This window comes from Pseudorca crassidens, chromosome 3 (assembly GCF_039906515.1).
Source record: "Pseudorca crassidens isolate mPseCra1 chromosome 3, mPseCra1.hap1, whole genome shotgun sequence".
NCBI classification, from domain to species: domain Eukaryota; kingdom Metazoa; phylum Chordata; class Mammalia; order Artiodactyla; family Delphinidae; genus Pseudorca; species Pseudorca crassidens.
Genome location: NC_090298.1, coordinates 83,666,308 through 83,691,788, shown reverse-complemented (window position 1 = coordinate 83,691,788; position 25,481 = coordinate 83,666,308). Strand labels below are relative to the sequence as shown.

The window sequence follows — 25,481 nt, the reverse complement described above, 5'->3', positions numbered from 1 at the left end:
TGCCAGACTGTGAGACATAGAACATAACTCTATAGAATAAGTTACCCAAAAATATGTTTTGTGTTAAATAAGTTTGGAAATATTGGTTTAAAAACAAAATTAAGTATTTTTGCCCTCCTCTCCGCCCCAATCAGGACTCCTAAGAATATTTAATACGCTAAGATAAAGCTCTAAGCTGTGAATATGAAGCATTTGGTCAACTCACCTGAGTGACAGGTGAATTTCAAGCAGTAACTTTCACTAGAATTTATGAAACACTTTGGCAATGTTGGTCTAATTAATTTACTTCAAGATATAACTGTATATTTTTCCTTTACATGATGAGAGCACTAAAGTTGTATGACCACTGACCACGAACCTTTAGGGAACACATCTGTTGGCACCTCCTTTATTCTTATGGCTTAATTCAATAGTTCTATAACTATATAAGCATTTTTCAGGATTTTATTTGGAACAACAGAAAAGATCTTTAGTCTAAATAGCCCCATGTAAAGCATATAATCTATTTCTCCATCTGCAAAGTCAATCATATGAAAACATACACAGTAGAGTGTCTAATAATTATTCAGAAATATAATCTTCACTGTAATAGCACTAACCAATGGGGAAAACCCAAGGAGTTTCTAAATGAAAATATTTAAACTTACATAGTTCCAGATGTAGTTGGTACAATCGGGATATCTTCAGCTTCTAAGGGTATGGACCAGGGGATATGAAACTGTGGAGCAAGCTCTCGCATTACAATATTCCTTCAAGACAAAAAGAAAAGAAAAATTAAACTAGTTCATTTCAAGACAAACCTGGGTATTTAATGACAAATAACTGAGTATTATAGGAGGTAAAGTCAAACTATCTAGTGATTATGTGAATACAGCACATAAAAAGTAACCTAAAAAATCAATCCTGGTCAAGAAAAATTAGATCAGCAGTGCTAAACTGTTGTATAGAACACACTAACAGGATGTCGTGAATTTGGCTTTACTTATTTACTCTCATTTTAAAAATATAAATTACACAGGATTCAAGTAAATCACTGTAACTGCGTATCTACTTACAAAGATTCTGAAATCCAAGATTATCTCTTCTGTGTGGCCATTGATCATTTCTTTCAGTTTTTATTTATCACCTGCAAAGCTATTTTAAATTATTGCTCATGTTTAACAAATTTCTTATTACTCTTTGCTAATAAGGTTAATAATGAAAACATGTTTAAGTAATTATAAGACATTTTTTGTTTTGTTTAAATTTAGCATTTATTCATGCTAAAATTTAGTAAGCTCCCCCAAATTTCACTTTAAGGGTAAGTTCACAAACCTTTGAAATATACTATAACAGCTGACCCCAATTATTAAAATACATTTTAAAGTGTAAGTTTTTTACGGCTTTGTCAAATATACTTTGAAATGGTTTAAAAATAGTTCTTGTCTTTCAAGTCGTCTAAATCAGGATATAAGAAAATAAGTCAAAGAATATAAAAATGGCATTTCTATATGCAATAATTTCTTTTATATTCACTTCATAATCTCATGAGATTATTTTAAAGTAACATATGCGTGTAGAAAGCAGAATCATTCAAAAGAATTCTAAATTCCAGATATTTCTATTTTATTCTGGTTACTTATTCTGGTTAATTTTGAACCATTAAGTACTATAATTACATATCAAAAACTTGAGAAACAAAATAATCAGATAAATTAGCCATTTTGATGAATAACCACTGTAATAATCACTAAAAATCACTGTTACAGCATTTCTAAATCTATGAAGTTAAATACCTTTAAGCCTTTATCTATACTGGTCATATATTGATTTGTCTTTCATAACCCAAAGTGTAATTCAGGATTTGGCATGGTCTTTGGGCATGTCATTTTATGAACATTGATTTTTACTCTGCAGTGTTTACAAAACCCTGATCACTTGATGTTTACCATTATTTGGTTTCTGAATAACCAGTATGCATTAGCTGTAACAAAAGTAAAGAGGAAGAAGTATAAAGAAGAAAATCTTACCCAAGTATTTTTGCACAATCATCATAATACTTCATGGAATTTTTCACAAAACTGAAGCCATTGACATCACAGACATAGGACTGTCCATTGGCCCGTAACAAATCAAAGCCACAAACTGTTTGCTATTTAAAATAAAGTATAAACTTTAAAGTTCCATTTGAATTATGACTTACAGTTTTCCAGTCTTATTAGAAAACATCAAATTTCATAACTGCCTAAAAGTATATTACTGCTTATCAGTTTACTTCATAGCAAGTAAAAACAAAGAAACTACGTATCTGTAACTTGAATACTCTGAAATATGCATGTCATATGATTATTTAAGTTCTTCCTATGAAGTAGATGTAGAACAATAATGCTTACGGGACTAGAGAGGCCAAGAAATTCTTCAATTAACATTTTATTAAAAAATAAAAGTAAAAATTTTTAAAGGCTTCAATAAATTCTGTGCTAGTAGAAATTATATCATTTTAATCCAAAAAAAACCACAAAAAGCTAAACAGGAGAAAGTTTTGAAGACATATCCCAGAGGAAATGTCCCATTATCCCTATGAATCTTTTAAATGCTGATAACCACATACTTGTGAGCACCTGAAATAAATTTACTTTATTTGGGAGAAAACAGTTGAAGGGTATGAATTTCCTGCTCGGGCTCCAGGAATTTTCTGATCTTCTACATTTTATATTCACATATCACATATTAGTATAATGTTATTTTAAGTCAAGGCTTTTGGAATCCTGGTATTACAAAATTAAAACAATTCACATAAAGCTATTAAAACATATTTCAGGCTAAGATTCCTTCCATGAGAGACTTCAAATTACTAAAACACAAAGAACTTATTTATTATTTAATAACCAGTAATATACACTAGTCTTTAAGTTACATATCCAAGGCAAGGCTTCAACAAGGTAAAGTTTATCCTTTATTAGATTCAAGTTGAACTACTCTATTTAAATCTTTACTGTACAGTACAGGCAAAGCCTAATAATACAGATTGAGAGAACTAGTCAAATGTCATAAGTAAAAAGTTTTCTTATATAGTATATAAGAAAACTTTAGTATAGCTTTCATGAACATATTTTACTACACATAATAGGCTAACTTTTATGTATAGTAATATGTATAAAATATGTATAGTAAAACAATAAATATGTATAGTAAAATATTTTACTATACATAATAGTATAGCTTTCATGAACATATTTTACTATACATAATAGGCTAACGGATCAACTGCAAAGGCTAGAAGACTGATGACATTTTTTATTTAAAAAAATCATTTATCAACTCTGAATAGATACTTGTAATCAGTTTTGGTTATAGGGGTATGTTAAATAATACTCCTGTAATTCTACTGTTTCAGTTAAGTTTTCCTCTGTAATTGTAGTTTCTGAATAAATTGACACGGTTTCCTTCTATATAATACAGAAAGAATAAAGAGAAACAAAGGTCTTCATTTATTATATATTTTTAATATTAATGGCACTACAAGAATCCCTTGAAAAGTACATAAACCATTCAGATATACCACTTTATTTTCTCTGCTTCTCTCTCCTGTTATAAGCCCAAATAACATCTCATTTACTCAAAAAAAAAAATTAGAATTTTTACAAGAGTCTATATGGCCTGCATAACATCTTACCTTAAATGCAAGGCAAACTCTCCAAGCAATTAATTTCTCTCGTGCATTGAGAATAACAGGGTACCTTACTTCTTTTCCTTCACTATCTCGTTCCACCTTGCCATCAAGTGCAGGAGATTTTCGAGCTTCAGCATGGGCATAATCTGGACCTACTGTATAAACCTTTCAGAAATATTAAAATACATATTTTACTTAAAAAAAATATATATATATATAAAAACAGCAGACAACAAATTCAAATAAAAATAATAAATAAAAAATACCTCAGTGTCCAGACTATTTTTTCACACATCTTTCTATTTTACATGTGAAAATTTTCAATACACTGGAAGAGGTTATAAATAATTAATTATACAGCAAAAATTGGTAAAGTAAGGTTCTGTTCTCTATAAAAAATAATTATACTGAACATTATGAGGGAATACTAGAATGCATATGATGTGACCCTTCTCAAATTGTTTTAGTTTAACAAAGTAGAGGTACAAATAAATTTAAAAATTACAGAAGGAAGTAACTGCCAAAATAAAGATTTAAAAGGGGGTGGGGGATGAGGGACAGCATGAATTCAAAAGCAGACAAGAGACGGAAATGCACTCTAAGCAAAGGTAATAAACACAGACAAAGGGCAGAGAAACAAAACAGCATGATGTATTCAGGTAACAGTACGTATTTGATATGGTTTATAATGTAAGAAATAAGGTTTGTAGGACAGAGGGCAGACTGTGAAGTATCTATGACAGCCTTATAAATCTGATTATTACCCTGTGGTCAATGAGGATCCACAAGAGAATTTTTAAAAAGAAGTTCATGATCAGGTTTACACCTAAGAAAGAACTCTCTAGACACAGACTGGCTGAAGGTAAAGCAGTTAAGACCTTATTTGTCACCAACAGAAATCACACCTATTTTTTTTTAAATCACATTATAGTTGTCAAAGTTCTCAAAATATCATTTACACTGATCAATGCCTGGAAACATCATGGTGGCTATTAGACCCTTAGCCACTATATTTTGGGTTGGTTTTTAAATATTCAATAAAATCTGTCTCCTTGGTAATCCTGTGTGGTTTATTTTAAGCATTTAAGAACATTATCCTGTATAAAGGGTCCATAGGCTTCAGACTGCCAATGGCATTCATAATACAAAACAGATTAAGAATCCCTAGTTAAAAAGAAAGAGATTCAGAATAGAGGTTATATATAGCTAACTAAAAGGTAATCTCTTTTTCTGAGATCACTGGTAAACTCAAAATACAAAATAAAAATATACTTTAATCAATCCTACCTTAACATCAGTACCATCTGTGGGCATAAACTCTTCATATATATATGAGCCTGTTTTTCGTACATTGCTTTCTGGGGAATAAACACTACTTCTACTGCCAATCTGAAAATAAAAGAAGTCTATCAATGTAAAAACTAAATTATTCTCCTCATTTTTATAAAATAACCCTTTTTACCATCTATTTCCATCACTGATATTTCCAAAAATTTTTTTAATCAACAAATATTTAACAACACATTACATAGTTGACACTATATTATTTTTTGCTCTAATGGTAACGAATAGCGTAAAAATACAATGAACACTAAGAAGAGTGTTTCTAAGATTCAACCATATTGCTGCATGTAACTACTTTCTTAATACTATAGAATTTTCCTCTGTATATATAGCCCATAATTCATTCATTTGCCTATCAATATATATTTAGGTTGTTTTCTAAGCTTTAGCTAGTAGAGCAATCTTGCTTCGAACTTTCTTTTAAATATCCCCATGGCACACGTGTGCAGGAGTGTTTCTAAGGCATATACTAGAAATGGAATCGCTAGGTGATAGAATATGCTCACATTCAACTTACAAAATAATGCCAAAATCTTTTAAAAACTGTTTTAATAATTTCCAGTCTCTCCAGCAATGTATAAGAGTTTCTACTGATCTACAATTATCTATATTTGGTATTGTCAGACCTCCTAATATTTGCCACTCTAATGAATATAAAACAAGTACCTCATTGTGTTCTTACTTTGCATTTCCATGACTGTTTATGAGTGAACGTGCACATTTTTTTTTTTTTTTTGGTACGCGGGCCTCTCACTGCTGTGGCCTCTCCCGTTGCGGAGCACAGGATCCGGACGCGCAGGCTCAGCGGCCATGGCTCACGGGCCTAGCTGCTCCGCGGCATGTGGGATCTTCCCGGACCGGGGCATGAACCCATGTCCCCTGCATCGGCAGGCGGACTCTCAACCACTGCGCCACCAGGGAAGCCCTGAACGTGCACTTTTAATCCTGATATATTGCTAAGTAGAAATGTTGCTAACAACGTTTGGACTTGTACTTGTTTTCCAACTACCTCAATCTTTTTGATCATGCTAATTCAAAAAGTAATTCAATGTCATTACCTTTTAGACTTTACATTTATTTTATTATGGGTGTAAAATTTTGAGCATACTTTCATGTATTTAAGAGTTCATTGGCATTACTTTTTCTATGAACTATCCATTTGGAAGGCCATTTTTCTTAAAAAAAAAATGCTGATCTTTACCGAATTTCTCACATGACAGATACATAAATGGAAGGTAGAAAGAAGATCAAATAATTTTCTTGGTATTCTGTAGGTAAGCTTTGCTTTTCTAACAAAGTATTGATATGATATCAGTTTTATTAATTTATCTCTAAATGATACATTGTTAATCTTAGTTTTACTAAATACTTCATTACTTTTAGTAAAATTTATACAACAATGTATTTAGAATAGTATTCACTAGGGTAACAAAGGTTTACCTTTCGAAAAAGTCTTTGACTTCCACCACCAGCAGATGTTGGATAATAAATGTAAACATTGTGGTCTTCTGCACTGACTGGCTTTTCTACAAATGGCTTTTGGAAAACTTCCCCATTTACTTCTACATGATCTTCCCCTTCAATCAGATTACATTCTATAAATCAAACACAATAGCAAGAAAAATTATATATTGTATATTACCTAGATATATTATTAAGGACTTTTTTTGTTTTTACTATAATAGAGATTACAAAGAAAAGTAACCTTGGATAATGTACTGATTTGATTTTAATTAAAAATATTTATGCAAACATATGATCTGTGACATTAGGAACTATATTCTTCAAAAATCTAATGGACTGGCCATTTTACCCTGCCACCCCATAGAATTCAAAGTTAGATATGAAATGATACACAAGAAAGATTGAGAAATAACTACATAATGCTATCATCTTCTGAAAAATGTATGGAATCATTATACCACAGATACCATAAAACATGAAATTATTTAAGTTAGAAAATTAACCAATATACAGAGTAACCAAGCAATCCAATCAGCAAGTTGTACCTCTAGACAAATGAGAAAAGTTCCCTGTTACAGATGGTACTATATCTGGTTTTTAATAAAAATTCCTCTAATGTACAATAAAGTCATCAAAATTCCCCCAAATAGTTATCAGAATATTAAATATTAAAACATATAAACATTTATCTTGCCTTTTTAGACTACGTGTAACTTACATGCTATGCTTTAGATAACCAGGAAAATGAAGCAAAGGGTACTTTAAAATATTAATAAATAGTAGTATTTCAAAATTCCTACTCATCAGAAGTTTAGTTGTGGCATACTAACATGAAGTTTCTAATACTTAAATCAATAGTCATAGATGAATCACTCATTTACCCCAATCAATACAAATTTATTAAGCATGTAATTTAAAAATTCTTCTTTATGATTCTGATATGTCAAATGTAGACCAAAGAAATGTAGGACATACAACTCCTGATTATTAGTTAGCCTTGTAGTTCATAGTGTCACATTTTTATTGAAATTTAATTGCCTATTTGGATCATTTTTTAAAAATTGAATAGAATAACATAATTTAAATTCTTTCCATTTAATTATAGAAGACAGTGGCTCAAAAGTATGTTAAGTGACAAAAGATAGCTTGTTTAAAATCTCTTACTCTTACCTTTGGGATTATTTGGGTCACGATTCAAAATTGCGTAACGAGGAAGTAAAATACCTTCAGCTTGAAGAATACTATATACTTCTCTCCTGAAGAAAAAAGAAAATATCCTTACTGTTTTATTGTTCTGTTTCACAATGAGTATATTGCTGTACTGTTCATAAAGTACATTATTACTGTTCTATCATTAAAAAAGTCATGCATATAAAGTCTTTTTTTAAGTAAACAAATATGTCATTTAAAACATTGAAAAGCTGTATTCTAAGTAAATATTCAGCAATATTAGAACAAAAGTGTATGTACAATACTTTTTATGGCATATTAAAATACTAATTTTTAAAATTGGGAATGTAAGTGTATAAAAAGAAATGGTTAAAGTTACTATATCACAATGACAGAATATTACCTAAGTATTAAAACCCTTATACAGTACTCAAAGAATATTTAACAATGTGGGAAAATGTTTATAGTCTTTTAATAGAAATGTGATGCTAATTTTGTAAAATATAAGTGCATATATGTATTGCTTTCTATATTAAAAAAATATGGTAAACGTAGTGGCAGGGTTAAATGCCTTTCTTCATAATTTTATTTTTTAAATTTCTTAAAATGAATATGCATTTATATATATACATATATATATTTATACTATATAAACATGTAAACCTAGGAAAAATGTTATAAAAATTGAGATATTAACTATCTGGAAAAGGAAAAACAAAAATAGAAAAACAAAAAAACTATAGGGCCTTACACTTCATATAGCATTTTCATATGTATAACCTCATATTGTAATGCTAAGACAGAATAAAATAGAATACCGGTGAAATTATAAGGGTAGCCAGTAGAGTGAAACACCAATTAAATGAAATATATAAATGCATTTGTATTTTACAATTTCTTTTAAATATCTATGCTTTTGACCTGTTAAATGAATTGCTAAGATATACAGTAAAATATTTCTCAAAATGGTTCCACTTTACCATTAAAAACCTAGTTATAATGGGTAAAGCCATAGCTTCATCATCAGTCACATGATAGAAAAACTGTTCATAATTTTCAGTGGTTTAGTAGGGTCTGGAAATTAAACAGACCTGGTTTAAGTCCTTGTCCCACTACCTGAGAAACTACTTGTGACTTTTGGCAAACTAAATGATCTGCCTGATTCTCAAGTTTTGTCATCTGTAAAACTGGGTACAAATACCTATTTCTAAGTATTATTTCAAGGATACCACAAATTTATATATGTATAAAAACACCTGATACCATGTCAGTTTAAGTAGATACTAAATAAATGTTAATTTTCCTTCCTTAATTTAGCCAACTTAACCACTCACCTATCTTGTATGAGATACTGCATATTCAAGTCATTGATTACAAATGGATTCCTGAGTTTTGCATAGGCAACTGCCTTGTCCAGTGGAAATCCTAAGAACACATATTAACATATTCTGTAGAATCTCAAGATAAGTTGACATCTATAACTTAATCAACTTGAATTTATGCCATTTCCTATAAAAGACTAATTTCATTATGCATGTAACTGCTTTCTTTAGAAGATAGAATTATAAATACACAAAACTTGATTTATCTTGTACTAGTAAATAAATCTTATTTTTTCTTAGTGAATTTGATAGATAAGGCACAGCAAGCCAGTGGTTACATAACCCAATTTAGAGCACTGACATGTTAGTTGATGCCTGATTATTCAAAGTCACCTGACAGAAGGTAAGACTACCTCATACACAAATAGAAATCTATATACAAATAAGTGTATCACAATCACCTGGTGATTTTTAAAAAATTTATATAACTCCTCTTCTTCTAACGATATTTTGATGCATATACATATAAATTAGCTGATAATTCAAAGAACTTAAGCATCTTCAAAAACAGCAAAAGAAAAATTAATTTACATTCAACAGATATGCTCAAAATATAAAATATATGAGCAGAATCATGCTTGCTGTTAACTAAGTCAATAACACAGCAGAAATTAAGTCCTTACCATTTCTAGACTTCGATAAAATTACTAATTACAATGAAAACAAATCAAATGGCAGATATAGTAAGAGATCTAAAAAAAAATCTAAATAATTTTAATAATTATACTTCACTCTCTGTATTAACACTAAAAGACTCCAATTTTATCCATCAACGTATAGTTTATGATTAAGAATGGCAGTATACCATAGATGTTAAGAGCATAAACCAAGGTTCAAACCCTAACTCCACCTTTCATTAGCTATGTGACCGTGGGCAAATTTATTTAATATCTCCAAGTCTCTGATTCCCAGCTGTAAAGGGGTATTTTAACTAAAAGGGTTTTGGGGAAATTAAATATAATACTGTATATAAAACACATTACAATACCTGGCATAATAAGTGCTCAATAAATGTTAACTATTATTATTCCCTAAACAACAATATTTTAATAAATAAGCAAAAGCGTAACAATCATCAGGCATACATAGCTTTAGCATTTAACTATAGTATGCTACAGTGTATCTGTGAAGACTCTGTATTTTGTAGCATTATCAGAATAGTTAGTAGAGGAAGGAAGTGTTAAAGCCTACTGAAGTTAAAAAAACAAAAACAAAACAAAGAGCTATGGTCAGTTAAAAAAAAGATTTAATCCTAAATTCCTCTTAGCTTTTAACATTTAATTAGAAGTACTCTATACCAAGAATCAATGGGCCACAAATCACAAACCCATCTAGTGTTATAGACTCTTAAGAATTCATCACTTACTGTAAAGATGTCTCAATGTCTATGGTTTGAAGCCTTGTAACAGAATTCAGGAAATAAGAAACGCCTATACAGTCATTACCCTGCTTTTGTTGCTGTTAAAGAGGCAGCATGTGGGACATGACCTTAGGTAGTATCTAGTTTTTACAAGCAAATAACTAGCTTTAACTTAATAAATAGGAAGAACCACGTGACAGTAAGGGAAGAACACCTTACCATCAAGGATAAGCAAGTTTTAAGATCCTCTAAAATGAATGACTTCAGTCTGTAAAGAAGACCAGGGACTTGACTTCTCTATGAAATAATGAAAATCAATATAGGGTATGGGAGCACAAAAAATCTTAACCTGCTCCATCCCCTTCTTGCTGAAGGGGATGCTTTTTAAACACCTAACTAAAGTGAGACTTTAACACACCTGGAGGCTACATTAGTTTGGTAACAAAAACGATTTAATATGAATACATTTATAACTGAGTGCATATCTTTTAAATTAGAGCTCTTAATGAAAACTCACTTAATTCACAGATTCTTAGGTTATAAATTTTCAGACATACACTTAATAACTTTTGATTAGTGGACATTACTTTGAAGAAATACTTAAGCTTAATTGATATTTCAGTTTGATTTATAAAAGACAGCAAGGAAAATATAAAATTCAAATATTAAGTTCTTAAGAAATAAAGCATGAATATGTATTGAGGAATGATAGATCATCTTCTATATGGCAAAACATATGGGCTTATAATATTTAAAAAATCAAGAATTTGTCCTAAGAAACTTACAGTTGTAAACAAAGACGTACATTCAAAAAGTTCATCACAATCTTATTTTTAATAGTAAAAATTGGAAACCATTTCACTTTTAGGATATTGGCTAAGTATGATATAGTACATTCACAGGATGATATACTGTGACACCATTAAAAATCAGGTTTTTGACAAATGATATAGAAGGGGAAAACCTCTTGATGTAATTAGGTTAAAAATTAAATATAAAATTACATATACACTATAACACTAAATGTGTTTTTAAAAAATACACACAGAAAAAAAGATTGGAAAGAAATATATCAAAATGTTAATATCACTTATCTGTGAGACTAGGTGAGTTTAATTTTATTTTTCTATTTTATCTATTAGTTTTATAGTTAGAAAGGATAAAGAGGTTTCCCTCCCTGTTTTACTACCTTTAGAATGAAAAGAAATAAGACAATCACACAAAGGCCAGTTTTCCACCGGTTCATTCAAAATAACATCTTCTTCAAATACTACTACTGTGATATATTTAAATAAGGAGATCCGTTCAAGAATTTCCTTCATTGGTTTGGATTTGGATTTCTTTGCCATGGAACATATTCCAACCACAATCTGCCTTTCTGGTGGCTAAAACAGAAAGAAAACAAAAAATCAGGTTGACTTGATAACAACTCCAAAGTACAGCTATCTTAAAACTCTGTCAGAAGTACATAAAGTATGTGATGAATCAATAAAAGTGACACATTACCCGAACAGGCATTTTTCAAGATTATATTGTTATAATAAATACTTAATAATAATAGTTTTCTACAAAGGTCTGGAAAAATTTTTTTAAAGTTTCAGAACACTGTTACTATTTTCATTCAGATTTCAAACTTAAATACTTCCTTAACTGTCTCTAGCGTTTATTTGCTAAATAACAATTTAGCAAATTGTTAAATTGCTAAAGGAGCAAATAAGGTCTAAAGGGCCAATAGGAGTGAGATAAAGAATTCTCTTGCCTAAAATAAGATATTTTCACTACAAAGCTATGCAGTGTTAAAATATTTTTGTAGATTGAGCTTAAATATGAGTTGGTCACCAATGACAACTTAGAAGGAAATTTTGGAGAAAGCCACACTGCTTAACAGAGGTGTCTATGCTCTTTGACACCCCAATCTTCATACTCAACATTCCTAGTTTATAGTGTTGCTCATCTCTGGCACCCTTGCTACAGCTCAAAGGCCATGATTCAGCCTGAAATTTAAAACGCAGAATATAGAAAACTTATGAGTAGCTCATGGGTTTATAAAATTACTCAAGATTCATTCTGAGGTCTTTGCTTTCAGGTACTTTGAGAGTTTTATCAAATATAAAGCTGTGTCCAGTTTTCCATTTCAGTTCTTCTCTCTTCTATATTTATTTATTTCATATGACATTATAATCTGGGCCCAAAAGTGTTTTACTAGACCTTCTCTTATTATAAATCTAAAAATAAAACAGGGCAACATCTGAATAATTCTTCTTCTTTATGCTTAGCATTATTCCTCTCACTCATATGAAATTTAGAGTTCAAATTGGTATTGGATTTGATGTTACCATCAAAGATTGTAAATTCTAACCTCCCTGGGATCTGCTGTCTTTCACCCTCTGATCATCTACTTTTATGTTCCCTTATTCAATTCTTTCCTGATCAAAAGCCTCGGCATAGCTCATTATGATGCTCCTTAAGTAGATCTCCCTAGACAACAAGAGTACTCAACCTAACGTCTTTGATACCTTAACAGAACAATCTGGAACAAATCACTTTATCAATCTCCAGGTCAAATGAACCAAATCAAGCTCCTCAAAATGTGAACTCAATTTAATTAGTACCAATATTGCACTGAAGAGTTACATATACAGAAACTACCTGTCATCAAGCACTTTGAATCTAACAGGAAACACAGTAATCATACAGTACATAGTGATACACAGAATAGAAGTATATAGTCAAGGTATAGAAATGGTATTGAGGAAAAAATGTTCAAGTTTCTCATGGGGAAAAGAGTAAGGAGAGGGGGAAGACTGAACAACATGAAATCTGAGGTTTTGAAGAACGAAAACTGATTCACAAATTATCCAAAAAGGAGGAGTATTTCACAGAGATAAAGAAGTACATACAACAGCAAAGAGGCATGGTACAAGATGGAATATGTGGGAAATAAAAATCTGATATTGCTAAAACATAAAAGGTAAAAGAGAAGAGAGACAAGTACAGTTCTAGACATAGGAGAGAGATAAAAATCCTTATATGGAAGAAGACTGGACTTGATTTATCAGCGGTGTTCTCATGTGCTCAGAAGAACTCTAAAGAAAAGGGGTAAGCGTAGCAGAGGCAGAATCAAAAGTACTTTCTAGTCTAAGTCAGTTAGAGAAGCTCTGCTTTTATGTTTTAGTTACTGGACTTCTACATAAGACTTTAGATGAAGAAAAGTTTTGGCTGGTATGAGAAGTTTGAAAACCATCATTTTTTTCTAGGGGTGACGAGACGGGGGTGGGATAGATTTTAAATGGGTGACAGTCTGATTTTGCATTTCAGATGTATAACTGCACTGTGAAAGGTGTTGTTAAATAACAGTGAAAAAGAATTTGAAGAGTCATCTAATAGCTATTTTTGGTTCAGCTTTACTACTTACACCAAGTATAACAGGTTTTTGTTTTAAAACAAAATTCTTTTTTCAATTGGAAATATAAGAAACACATATTTTTAGTTTGTATTTTAAATAGGTTCTCAAAGTAAAGCAATCTCTAATTGTAAAGGGACAAAAATGATGAGTAATAAAAATGTTGAGCTAACATAACCATAGCAAAATAAACATAATAAATGTGTGTTACTCCTAAAGATCCAGTATGGTTTACACACATACACACACACCCGTAGATACTTGAGGTAGTTTCTCCTAGTCACACAGTTTAGACTTCTGAATAGTTAATAAAAGGGGTATCTTCAGGTCAGCCACTACTTGTGTTGACAACATGACAAACTTAATGAAGCTGGTTAAGCAGTTCTTCTTTAATACCTTTAAAATTCTTTATCTTGATGTATTTGCTGTAGCACTTCTACATACAAGGAACCCTTTTGATTTATGGCCCTGATTACTCTTTCTCCTTGTCACTTTTTCTACCTAACCCTGTGTTATATTAGACATAGCAATGAAAGACACTAAATTAGTCATTATTAAACAACTTAGAAATCTGACCTCTAATTGTCTTTCTTGAAGCACTATAGATTCAGTAATGTTACTAATGAAACACAGTATGCTTTTTCAGTTTAAAACTCTCCAACAAATTTCTATATGAAAAAAATGTCTTAATAATTTAAGACAATGGTATCAATTCCCCTTCACAGTGATCAGTAAAAAGCCCAGACTGTATTGGTCTTCACTAAACAAACAACTTACAGATTCATCCTCCTCCTCATCATCTTCATCTGCATGGTGGAAGAAGTGTCGATAATTTCCAGGGTTTATTTCTGTATCCTCAGGTCCAACAAAGAATCTGGGGCCTTCACTCATTTTTATTTCATTTGATATAAATATAACTTAAATGTGATATACTAAAACTGTTTCTAAATAAACAGCATCTGAAAAAAGCATTCTCTCTGTAAGAGTTGACACATGGGTCTGTTGCAGCTTGTTTCTGCTTATACAATCACTTGAAATTGTGATGACAGTTAGTTGGCAAATGTTCATTTGTTCTCAGATATTATTGCTTCATTGTTGATGCAGTTTAAAAGACAAGACAGTGACCTATTGCTTCAGTGAGTTGATATGGCAATCTTTTTACCTAAAATGCAATTAAAAAATTAATTTTGGAGACTGTACTTCAAAATCACTCATGTAAAAATAACTTTAAATGACACTTGTAAAATCATTATCAATAACTTGATGTATACCTTCAAATGAAAAGACATTTTTCCATAAACTTAAGAAATTTAGACTCTCATCTTCAATAATATATATCTTGGCAATTTGACAAACTGATACAAAATAACAAAAAAGAGTACACTAAATTCAAGTCTAAAAATATCTAAGGAATTAGGAGAAAATTATTCAAATTATAACAAAATTACACTAAAAGCTAAATCCCTCGGGCTTCCCTGGTGGAGCAGTGGTTGAGAGTCCGCCTGCCGATGCAGGGGACACGGGTTCGTGCCCCGGTCCGGGAAGATCCCACATGCCACGGAGCGGCTGGGCCCGTGAGCCACGGCCGCTGAGCCTGCGTGTCCGGAGCCTGTGCTCCGCAACGGGAGAGGCCACATCAGTGAGAGGCCCGCGTACCACAAGAAAAAAAAAAAAAAAAGCTAAATCCCTCTGCACATAGCTCAGTAATATCTGAATAGAATGGAAAAGGATAAAATATAATGTGGATTTAAAAATAATTAACAACTATACACCAATCTGAAATTACATTAAATCAATTTTTAAAAAGGCTTCAATTTGTAAAAGTTCAATTTGCAAACAGGTTTTTTGGGGTACATAACCATTCTTCATTTTGGTCTCACATATAAATCAACAGAACAAGATTAGAATGAAAACAGGATTTCATTATAACAGCAGCTCAAAGTTTTAGAGTCACAAACGCTTTTGCAATATTTTATAATAACCATAAATGGAGTATAACCTTTAAAAATTGTGAATCACTGTATTGTATACCTGTAACTTACATATTATATGTCAAGTATACCTCAATTTAAAAAAATAAAGCCTAAAAAAAAAAACCTGTGGCAAATCTACTAAAATCTATGGATCTTCTCAGAAAAAATACACAAGTACACTAAATTCTGCAAGCAATTTTATGTGATTGACAGACATCCAAACTTCCACAAAAACAGATGCCCATGAACATCAGTTTAAGAACTATCATACAACAGTGATATAACCTCAGAATATTCCTTAGCAAAGCTGTTTACATGTACTTGGTTCCTTGGTCATATTAAAACTAATCACCTACCAAGATGAAACTACATATCAAATACTTTATTAGATTACTGGTAATACAAGAAATTACTTGATTAAATATTCTTAGGAGCTGAATGATAAGCTAGCTAGAACTGCAAAGCATAATGCCAAAAGTCCTATCCCTAAAGATCTAATTCCAGTTTAATTGGTGGCTCCCTATGAAACATTAAAACTAGTTTACCTTGGGCTTCCCTGGTGGTGCAGTGGTTAAGAATCTGCCTGCCAATGCAAGGGACATGGGTTCGAGCCCTGGCCTGGGATGATCCCATATGCCGCGGAGCAACTAAGCCCGTGCGCTACAACTACTGAGCCTGAGATCTAGAGCCCGCAAGCCACAGCTACTGAGCCCACGTGCCACAACTACTGAAGCCTGTGCGCCTAGAGCCCGTGCTCCACAACAAGAAGCCACGACAATGAGAAGCCCGCGCACCACAACGAAGAGTAGCCCCCACTCACCACGACTAAACAAAGCTTATACACAGCAACGAAGCCCCAACACAGCCAAAAGTAAATAAATAAATAAATTTATATTAAAAAAAAAAAAACTAGTTTACCTAGCCAGGCAACTACATTTTTATGAAATTTAAAACTTTGTCATTAAAGAATAAAAGCAGAAATAATTCATTTTATGTATCAGTGCTTTTTATTCCTATTTCCCTTGCACTGTTTCATACATAAAAGATGTTTGCTGAAAAAAAAAAAAAGGAAGTTTCCAATTGTTGTAAAACTTGATGGTAGTGAATAAGCTGATCTCAGTTCTTCTGTTTTGTATCAAAAGGCAAACTTCTTTGGTTTCTTTTTAGTTTTTAACCCCTCCCATCCACCTAAAACCAGCCCTAATATTGAATATTTAGTACCAGAAAGGGCATGTGTTTTAGAGTCAGATATACCTATTTAAATCTGTCATTACATAACAAGCAACTTATGCTAGTTTCTCTAAATTTCTTCATCTATAAAAAAAGGGGTATCATAGTACCCTGTAACTCTGTGAAGAGTAAGTAAATGTTTGGCATATACTAAACACTCAATAAACCTTAGTTTCTATAGGCACTCTATAAACCAAGCTCCCTATTAACATAACATAAAATCTAACAAAATGAATATTGCTCATTATTTGTTGACCTAAATCACAAATAACTTTTAACCTATTACAGAAGGCACAGTATTAGGTGCTAGCAATATAAAGTCAAAGTAAACATGAACCTTTTTCTTAAGCAGCTTAAGGTCTAGAAAGAAGACAGCCAAGTAAATTAACATTTTCTGTTTTAGTGTGATAAGCACACCAACAAAACTACAATAGAAATATGCAATAATGTCTCACTTTTCAGAACGGCAACAGTGGGAGATGTATTTCAGTGCATATAAAGATATATGTTTACTTATATATATATATATATATGCATGTAAGTATGTGTATGTGTACACTTTATGGCATGATTTTAAAATTGTACTTTCTTCTAATTTAGGTGCTTTAATGAGTGATAATAATCCTGTTCTACAGAGCTGAAAATTAATTTTCAAAAACTGTAATTTTAGAGTGTTCATCGTGAAAAGTCTAGAATGCATAAAAATGAAAATTTATAAGTCAGTTAATAATACCATGACCCAGTGGCAGAACTACTGGTTGTAGTTCTTAGTTGTGGAATTATTGGGTTGTATTTCCTAATAGTCCCTTTACTCTATATTTTCCCAAATTTTTGAGCTACTTTATATGTGTATTATGTGTGAGTGGAAATCAGCTTTTGGAAAAAAATGTGTATCCTGCACATTTTTTTCCAAGAGTATAAATGAATGACTGATCTGTCCCCTTCTCTTCACTTAGTCAAATTCTGTTTCAGTCTTCAATGCTGCTTCAAATACATATATGTCTTCAAATACATATATGTATGTCCCCCATCTGATTATGGGTTTAGGTCTGAAACCATGTCTCATTCACTCATTTGGAGAGAGACGATACACAAATCAACAAATAAATATATGATAGGAAGACCTCCCTAATATGGTGACATTTGAGTAGAAATCTGAATTAATGAGGAAACCAGCCATGGGGTTATATGACAAGAGCATTCCAGACAAGAAACAAACTCTAAAGGCCCTAAAACATAAATATTTGGCAGATTTCACATGATCAAGGAAAAGTAAGGAGAACATTGCAGCTGGAGCAGAGCAAGCAAGTAAAGGAAAAATGGTAGAAAATAAAGTCGGAGAAGTAGCTAAGATACATACAGAGGACTGAGAAGCCACGGTAAGAATTTTCAATTTTATTAAATGTGATTGGATTGCTTTTAAGAGAACGGGAGAAGAAGAAGTAGAGACAAGCTATATTGACAATTCTTTTGAAGGGCTTTGTTATAAGGGTAGGCAAAGGCTTTATTTTTTGTTTTCTCTTCTGATATATGAATGATACTTACCAGAAATAGAACAGGCTAGTGGTTAATAGTATGGATTCTGGAGCCAAAAACACTTGGTGTTAAATCTTAACTCCAGTAGCTGTGTGACATTGAGCAAGTTAATTAACCTCTAAGAGCCTCAGTAAATTGTACCTATCTTTCAAGTTGTTTTACAGATTAAATTATATTTAGAAAGTTCTTATATCCCACCGCTCAGGCAATACTCCATACCAATTTTATCAAAATATTTGGGAGAAAGGCCCAGGTATTTTTAAGGTTTCTCAGATTCTAATGTGCACCCAAGTTTGAGAACCCCTGTAGAACTCAAAAAAAGGAGGGGGAGTGTAGAACAATGGAAGTACATGGCAAGCAAAACCTGTGTTTGCCATTGTTAGGGGAGCATGCTATTATTACAGGAGATCTGATGATCTGATAAAAAAGGAGACAAAGCTGATGAAGCAGAGTCTTTGTCTTCTTGACGCTTGGCACATCTCAAGTACCCAAAAAATATTCCCTCACAAACCTTTCCTTAACAATTTCCAAGATTTCTTCTCTGAATCATTCATTTTGCCCTTTGGTCACCTCTAACTTTGGCATTATTTAGCTGTTTTGGTTGTGTACATCCCTTCAAAACACGATAAGCTTCAAGAGAACGAACATTTATTCACCATTGCTACCTGGTATGTACTTAATTTGTTAACCCAGAGCCTCGCAACACATTGCCTCACCATGAATGAATACTTTAAGTATGCCAAGTGTGGCAGCTGGAACCCCCGGCCAGTTGCCTCCAACACCACTCTCTTCAGTTTCTCCTGGAAACATCGTACAAATACTATCACTTTCTATGAATACTCTAATATGAAAAAAGTTGGGAAGCAGTTATGACTTTGTGATTTAACAATTATTCTTAGCAATCCTGGGATTAGAGATATTTTCCTCGTTTTACAAATGCTTCCAGTACATAGATAAATGTCCATCATTTGATTATAAATGAGGACTTGAAGCTCAGAAAGTTCAAGAAATTTGACTGTAACCACACACCCAATAAGACCTGTAAAAAGAAATCAAATCCAAGTCTGTTTAAACCAAAGGCCATCATGATCACTTAAGGGCAAAATCAGGACTCCACAGTCCTTACCATAGTATTACACATATTAAATAAATACTTATAAAACTAAAAGTATGAAATAAATGTATTTTTTGTTTCCCCTACCCAAGTGATATGTATACTGTAGTACAAGATGAAATTTTATGGGCATGATAGGAAATCCAGGATATTCTAATGAATTGCTATTTCACCTGAACCCCTGACAAACCAAATATACCTTATGCATTTCCACATTATTTAGCATTTCGACCAACCTACATCCTCCATCATGAATTCCAAAACATATAACTGGCCTTAAAGATATTACATTATTCAAGTATCAAAGTTGAGCCTTTCTTATTTTTAAGATTCTTTGTATAGCAGTAGTCCCATAATAAACTGGCTACATCAGAATTATCTGGGACATCTGTAAAAACTCAAGTTAATAGACCTCCCACAAATTTTCTACAGCAGCATTTCTTAACCAGATAATCTATATTTTAACAAATCAAAGTGTAGCCAGGTTTGGTAATCTGTTTAAATTTGTGCAAAAGACAAATACCTATTAAGGCTGATTTCTAAATTTGAAATTAGTATCATGCTACTAAAGTACCCACACTCAAAGCACTGGTTCTCAAACTCTAGAATGCACTCAAATCACCTGGAGGGCTTGTTAAACTACTAAACTAAAAAGTCTGGAAGTCACACCTTTGCTAACCCCCAAATACACATCAGCACCCTCTTCCATCCTCTATGTTCCACAGCATTTTGGATCTATCGTTACAAATATGTTTCCACTACAGTTACAGTTTTCCTCCCCAACTTTTTATTGTGAAAAATTTCAAATATTCACAGAAATTGAAAGAACAGTTCACTGTAAACACCCATATACCCACCACTGGACTCAACAATTGCTCTACCATTTGAAAGTAAGTTGTAGACATCAATATGTGTCATCTCTAAATACTTTACTATGCATCTCCTAAAAATAAGGACATGCTCTTACAAAACCACAGTATCATTTCCACACAAGAACATTAATAGTTCCACAATACTATTCATATGTAGTTGCATGGGAGCTTTTAGAGAACGAGGATGTCATCTATATATTCCCAGTACTTAATTGGTGCATAGCACTTATTTGGGTGATGAATAAGTGTTCCACCAATTGTTAAGTTTAATACCCTCACAACTACCCTGCAAGTCGTGAGTTTAAAACTTAAACAGCAAGCTTTGATTGCACAACCTGCACCTTCTGCCCACCAGTTTAATCACCTGCTTTAAACAAACCCATGCAAGTTTAAGTATTTTGGTTTCTGAACTATTTAATTCTGCATCAATACTGAAGCTCCATGAAGACAGACGTCACATCTGTCTGCCTTCAGACACCTAAATAGGCATACCAAATATTTTTCTAATGAATACTTTCAGCTACTGAAAACGTTAGTGAAGAAGTTGGAAGCAATGAAGCACAACGGTAGGACAATGGTAATGTAATAGTTAAGTATACAGATTTTGAAGTATGAAAAACCTGCTTTCTAGTACAGGTTTGTTCAAACGTTTACCAGTAGAAAAAATTTACTAGAGCAAGTTAAGTGAGGCTTAGAGATAAGGCTCAGTTCCTACCTCTGTAAAATGAGAATAATAATCTAATACAATACACCTCATGGAATTGTTGAGAGAAGTATATGAGAAACTATGTAAAGCACTTGGCACACATAAGAACTCAGTGAATGGCAGCTATCATTATTTTTTTTATTTGCTTGAAACAAAACCTTTATTTTTCATGAAGAATTTTCAGTAGCAAAGCAAAACTCTATCCCACTGCAGAGCAAGGATGCTAGGTGCCTAAGTCAGCAAGGAGGCTTCCTACTTCCACAACTAAGCTTTTCAATACGCTAAAGCCAAGGTAAGTATCATCCACGGGACTCCAAAGGTCGCAAACTCCCAGGAAGTCCTAGTAGACGAGATCCAGCGGTCACCACCCTCGCCCCTTCCCCCTCGAAGCGCGCGAGGATGCAACACTCCAACCGATTAGGGGCGGCAGTGACCTGCAGCCTCCTTCCCTACTCTGGAAAGCTGCAACGGAAGGGGCTTTTGGTCTCTTGTAGTGGAGTGGAGAAGCCGAGGAGCAGAAGGACAAAGACTGAGGAATGAAAATGAAAATAGCCATCTCTACCCACAGCAGTCCCCAAACTCGAGACTGCCTACTTCGGTGGAACGAGACCGCAGCCTGGCGTACCAGCCAGAACCTCGGCAGTTCCCTTCGAGCTAAGATGAAACCTCCGGTATCTCAAACCCAAGAAATGGAAAAGGGAAGTGATGGAGGAGAAAGAGAAAATAAGACACGGAAAGACCCTCAAGGCTGTACTGCCACTCCTCCACACCCACGCTGCCTCTCTGGCACATGCCCCTAGGAGGAGCGCGTGTCTAGTCTCCCCCAGAGCGCAGCAGGAGACAAAACAACTGCCCAGCAGCTGCCGCAAACCTCGGGGGACCAGGTTCCACATCTTGATTCCTTCGGTCACTGGGCCCGCACCTGCCACGGCTGCGGTCGTCACGCGAACTGCAGGAAATGACCACGCCCATTCAGGCCTCGGTTTCCCCTTTAATCCCCGGGACAGAACTGAGGTGTTCATCAAAGAGACTCCAGCTGTTAGCTTGAACCTGGGTCTTCTCTCTTCAATAGCAGCTGGAAGGCCACAGAGAGATACTGTAGGCAACACTACACCTCGCCGAATCCTGGTCACGCCTCTTCCCCTCCCGCCTCGGGTCTCACACTGAAACCTCACCGGGCGGAACGATTTCCGGCAAGAACCAAACGATCCGCCCTAACCTTTTGTGACCGAAGCTCCGAGGCCCCCGTAAACACTCCTCTCTTAACCACACGGATAGTTCCGCTTCCGGCAGCACCACATAAATCGCGAGAGGACGCTTAAATCTTGACGCTTGCGTTTAGGACCACTTCGGTGAGTGGTCGTTTTGGTGTGTTCACACTTGATGATTTTTTAAAATGAGGCGTGAGCTGACAGTAATTTCAAAACCATTCGCGTCAACTAGTTTAAAGAAGGGTTTAATTGACTTTGTGGAGATTGCGCAGGCGCCCTTGGAGCGGGAGGGCCTTGCTTGGGCGTTGCGATGCCCGCGACAGCTGAGCAGGAAAGGGACGTGTTCCGTTGTCGGGCCTAGGGAGGTGCTTTCTGCGTGTGACCGACTTTTACTTATTGGTCGTTTTCTTGCCTACGCTAAATTACCTGGACCTTGCCCTTAAGAATTAGTTAACGAGTAACCCAAACTCTGGAAATGCTTCCTCAGAGTAGCAAATTCAGAAGTTGAGTGCTGCCTTTGGCTGACAGTAAAGAATTCTCCTCCTTACTTTATCATAGTTGTCATTTAATCTTTTGCCCCAGATTAAAATCTCCTGTGGCGGGGAGAAATGCGAGTTTAAGGGAGAATCTTGCCCTGTTGTTTTAAAGGAAAATTACTATCTCTGTGGATGTTCTTTAAATGAGCGTTTCTGAACCAAAGTAGAGAAATAATTTTTAAAATTTAAATTCATTTATCACATGTGGCTTCATGTTTATGCATATGGAGATGAAGGCGTTTTTGTTAAATGAATTTGCACGTTGAAGTGAAGCAGATTATAGGGAAGTGTATTGTGTAATTAGATTTCCCAGTCGTTTTCGTTACATAAAATTGTGCACTTCCAGTTTTTCAGAGATTATAATAGAATAATTCAGAAGTAAAATTAATGATCCCAAGTAAATATGTTTATCGAAATATTACAGATTTTAAGTTTTAAAGTTGGGACATATGCGTATTATAACCTTTAGAAGCTTAAATTGGGTTTTGCCCTTGGTGAAACACAGTTAAATCCTAATTTTATTTAAAGTGGTACCTAACTGCCTTTATTGCACACACAAGATAAAATTATTAAAGGAATCAAGTAATAAGTATTTACACCTACAATAAGTATTCATTGATTTCATCTAATGTTGTACCAGGGACATAGTGTAAAAAGCTCAACCAAATTTGATCCTGACAGTTCCTCAATTAGGATTTGTAATAAGACACCTGTACTGCCTTTTCTCATCCCTACATATTTTAATACATGAGTAATTTTTTTTTAAGAATTCTTGAAAATATGAGCATATCCAAAAAAGGTGTAATGTAATCTTCGTGTTTATAACTCAAACCACTTAATTCTCCCTTGTAAATGATACCTTTGTTTAATAATATTTGGGAATAGGAAGATATTTATCTTTGTTCTGAGTATTATAGCCTAAAGCCATTTGCTCATATTAACTATTCCATTGGATGGTTTCTAGGGACCAAATATTTCTTTTGAAAAGGAAAAAACTATTAGTTCTTTAAGTTATACCTATATATAAATAGCAAACATTAGCAGGAAACTTTTAACCTTCCACTTAGAGGACTATACTTTTTGTGAACTGATTTTTCTTTCTTATTCGTTTTCTATTTCTCCTTGTCATCTGTCTTTAGTGCCAGAACCACAAACTTGTGAACCCAATTAGACTATAAACTCATTATAAAGTATACAACTCTTGATTCTTCTGGGTTTCGTGTTTAGCAGTAAAACATAAATAAACATTGCTGTGTAACATTAATCTCGTTCCATTAATGAAAGGAACGAGATTTTAAAATCTTTTTTTCCTTGAAGATAAAGGTTTTGAGACAAGAAAGTTCTTTGCTACTTTGAACAGTTTTATATGGATGATAATAATACTTAAAACATTTTAACAGTAATTATATATTGCATTACCATTTGCAAAGGACTTTTCAAATTCATAATTATCCCATTGATCTTCATAATTGTGAAAAAGGAAAGGTAAGTATTATTTCCTTTTTGTCAGACATGGATACTGAGACAGGTAACTGTCACATGCTAGAAATTCTGACTCCTAAAAGCCGTACCTTCTTAGACAGGCCCTACTTGTAGTACCATATATCAATACATGCAAGTGAAGTAATGTTTGCTGAAGTGAAATAATAGTCACCTTTGGAACGTGTGCTCTTTTTAAATTCAATGCTACCTCTCCTGTCAGGAAATGCAAGTAATTCTTACTCATTTACAAATAGTTGAATGTCCACTGTGTCCTGAATACTATGTGAAACATTAAAAACTAACAAGACCTTCTCATTCCTCATTTATAACCTAAATTATTTATTACAAAAATCACTTTATAACTTTTCTAGCAGAGGCCTGAACCAAGTATTATGAAAGCTGAGGATGACAAATAATTAAATTAGTGTGTGTCAGGGGACGGACCATGAAATTTGAAGCAACAGAGACCAAGGTTTAAATTTAAGTCAATGGATGCATTCACTAACTGTGTTGCCTTGAGTAAAGTGGATGATCTCTCTGAACCTCCATTTTCTTGTCTCTAAAACAGATGTAAAACTAGTACCTGTTCCATAGCATGTTGTGAGGATCATCACAGTAAAGTGCTGTATAAATGTTTGCTATTATTTTTAAAATCTGCTTTTGTAGTTATTTTTCAAAAATCAGTTCAAAAAATTGTTTCCTCTCTTTATAGTTTTGGCTTTTCCAGATGTCATAAAAAGACTGGCGTATAGTATGTATGTAGCCTTTTGTGTCTGCTTTCACTTAACACAATGATTTTGAGATTCCTCTCTATTGTTAAATGTATTTGTAGTTCCTTTTTGCTGAGTGGTATTCCACTGTGTGGATCTACCACAGTTTGTTTATCCATTCACCTGTTGATGAACTTCTGGATTGTATTCAGGTTTTGGCTGTTATGAATAAAGCTTCTAGAAACATTCACATACACATTTTTGTGTGAACATATACTTTCATTTCTCTTGGGTTAAAACTGTTTTCCAACATGTTTACACCATTTTTTATTCTTA

The 25,481-nt window shown here is 33.4% G+C and overlaps 2 protein-coding genes across 23 annotated transcripts in view; one reads left to right on the top strand and one right to left on the bottom strand.

The window, feature by feature from the left end:
* PPIP5K2 (diphosphoinositol pentakisphosphate kinase 2) overlaps nucleotides 1–22,556 on the bottom strand; it is a 75,636-nt gene extending 53,080 nt beyond the window's left edge. For 18 of the 20 annotated variants that reach the window (XM_067731325.1, XM_067731329.1, XM_067731331.1 and 15 more), the window contains exons 1-10: nucleotides 22,129–22,383; nucleotides 14,553–14,937; nucleotides 11,562–11,757; nucleotides 8,965–9,055; nucleotides 7,631–7,716; nucleotides 6,437–6,591; nucleotides 4,940–5,041; nucleotides 3,656–3,817; nucleotides 2,010–2,131; nucleotides 648–749 (exon numbers count right to left, since the gene is read on the bottom strand). In XM_067731325.1, coding sequence (XP_067587426.1) covers nucleotides 648–749; nucleotides 2,010–2,131; nucleotides 3,656–3,817; nucleotides 4,940–5,041; nucleotides 6,437–6,591; nucleotides 7,631–7,716; nucleotides 8,965–9,055; nucleotides 11,562–11,757; nucleotides 14,553–14,666 — 1,130 coding nt within the window. In that variant the 5' untranslated portion in view covers nucleotides 14,667–14,937; nucleotides 22,129–22,383. Of the gene's footprint in view, nucleotides 1–647; nucleotides 750–2,009; nucleotides 2,132–3,655; nucleotides 3,818–4,939; nucleotides 5,042–6,436; nucleotides 6,592–7,630; nucleotides 7,717–8,964; nucleotides 9,056–11,561; nucleotides 11,758–14,552; nucleotides 14,938–22,077; nucleotides 22,384–22,425 lie in introns of those variants that run through there. The other 2 variants (XM_067731327.1, XM_067731326.1) reach the window with 2 other exon arrangements.
* GIN1 (gypsy retrotransposon integrase 1) overlaps nucleotides 22,407–25,481 on the top strand; it is a 28,683-nt gene continuing 25,608 nt past the window's right edge. For 2 of the 3 annotated variants that reach the window (XM_067731368.1, XM_067731366.1), the window contains exon 1: nucleotides 22,418–22,558. The gene's annotated coding sequence lies outside the window, so the exon portion shown is untranslated. Of the gene's footprint in view, nucleotides 22,559–25,481 lie in introns of all 3 variants that reach the window. The other variant, XM_067731367.1, reaches the window with a different exon arrangement.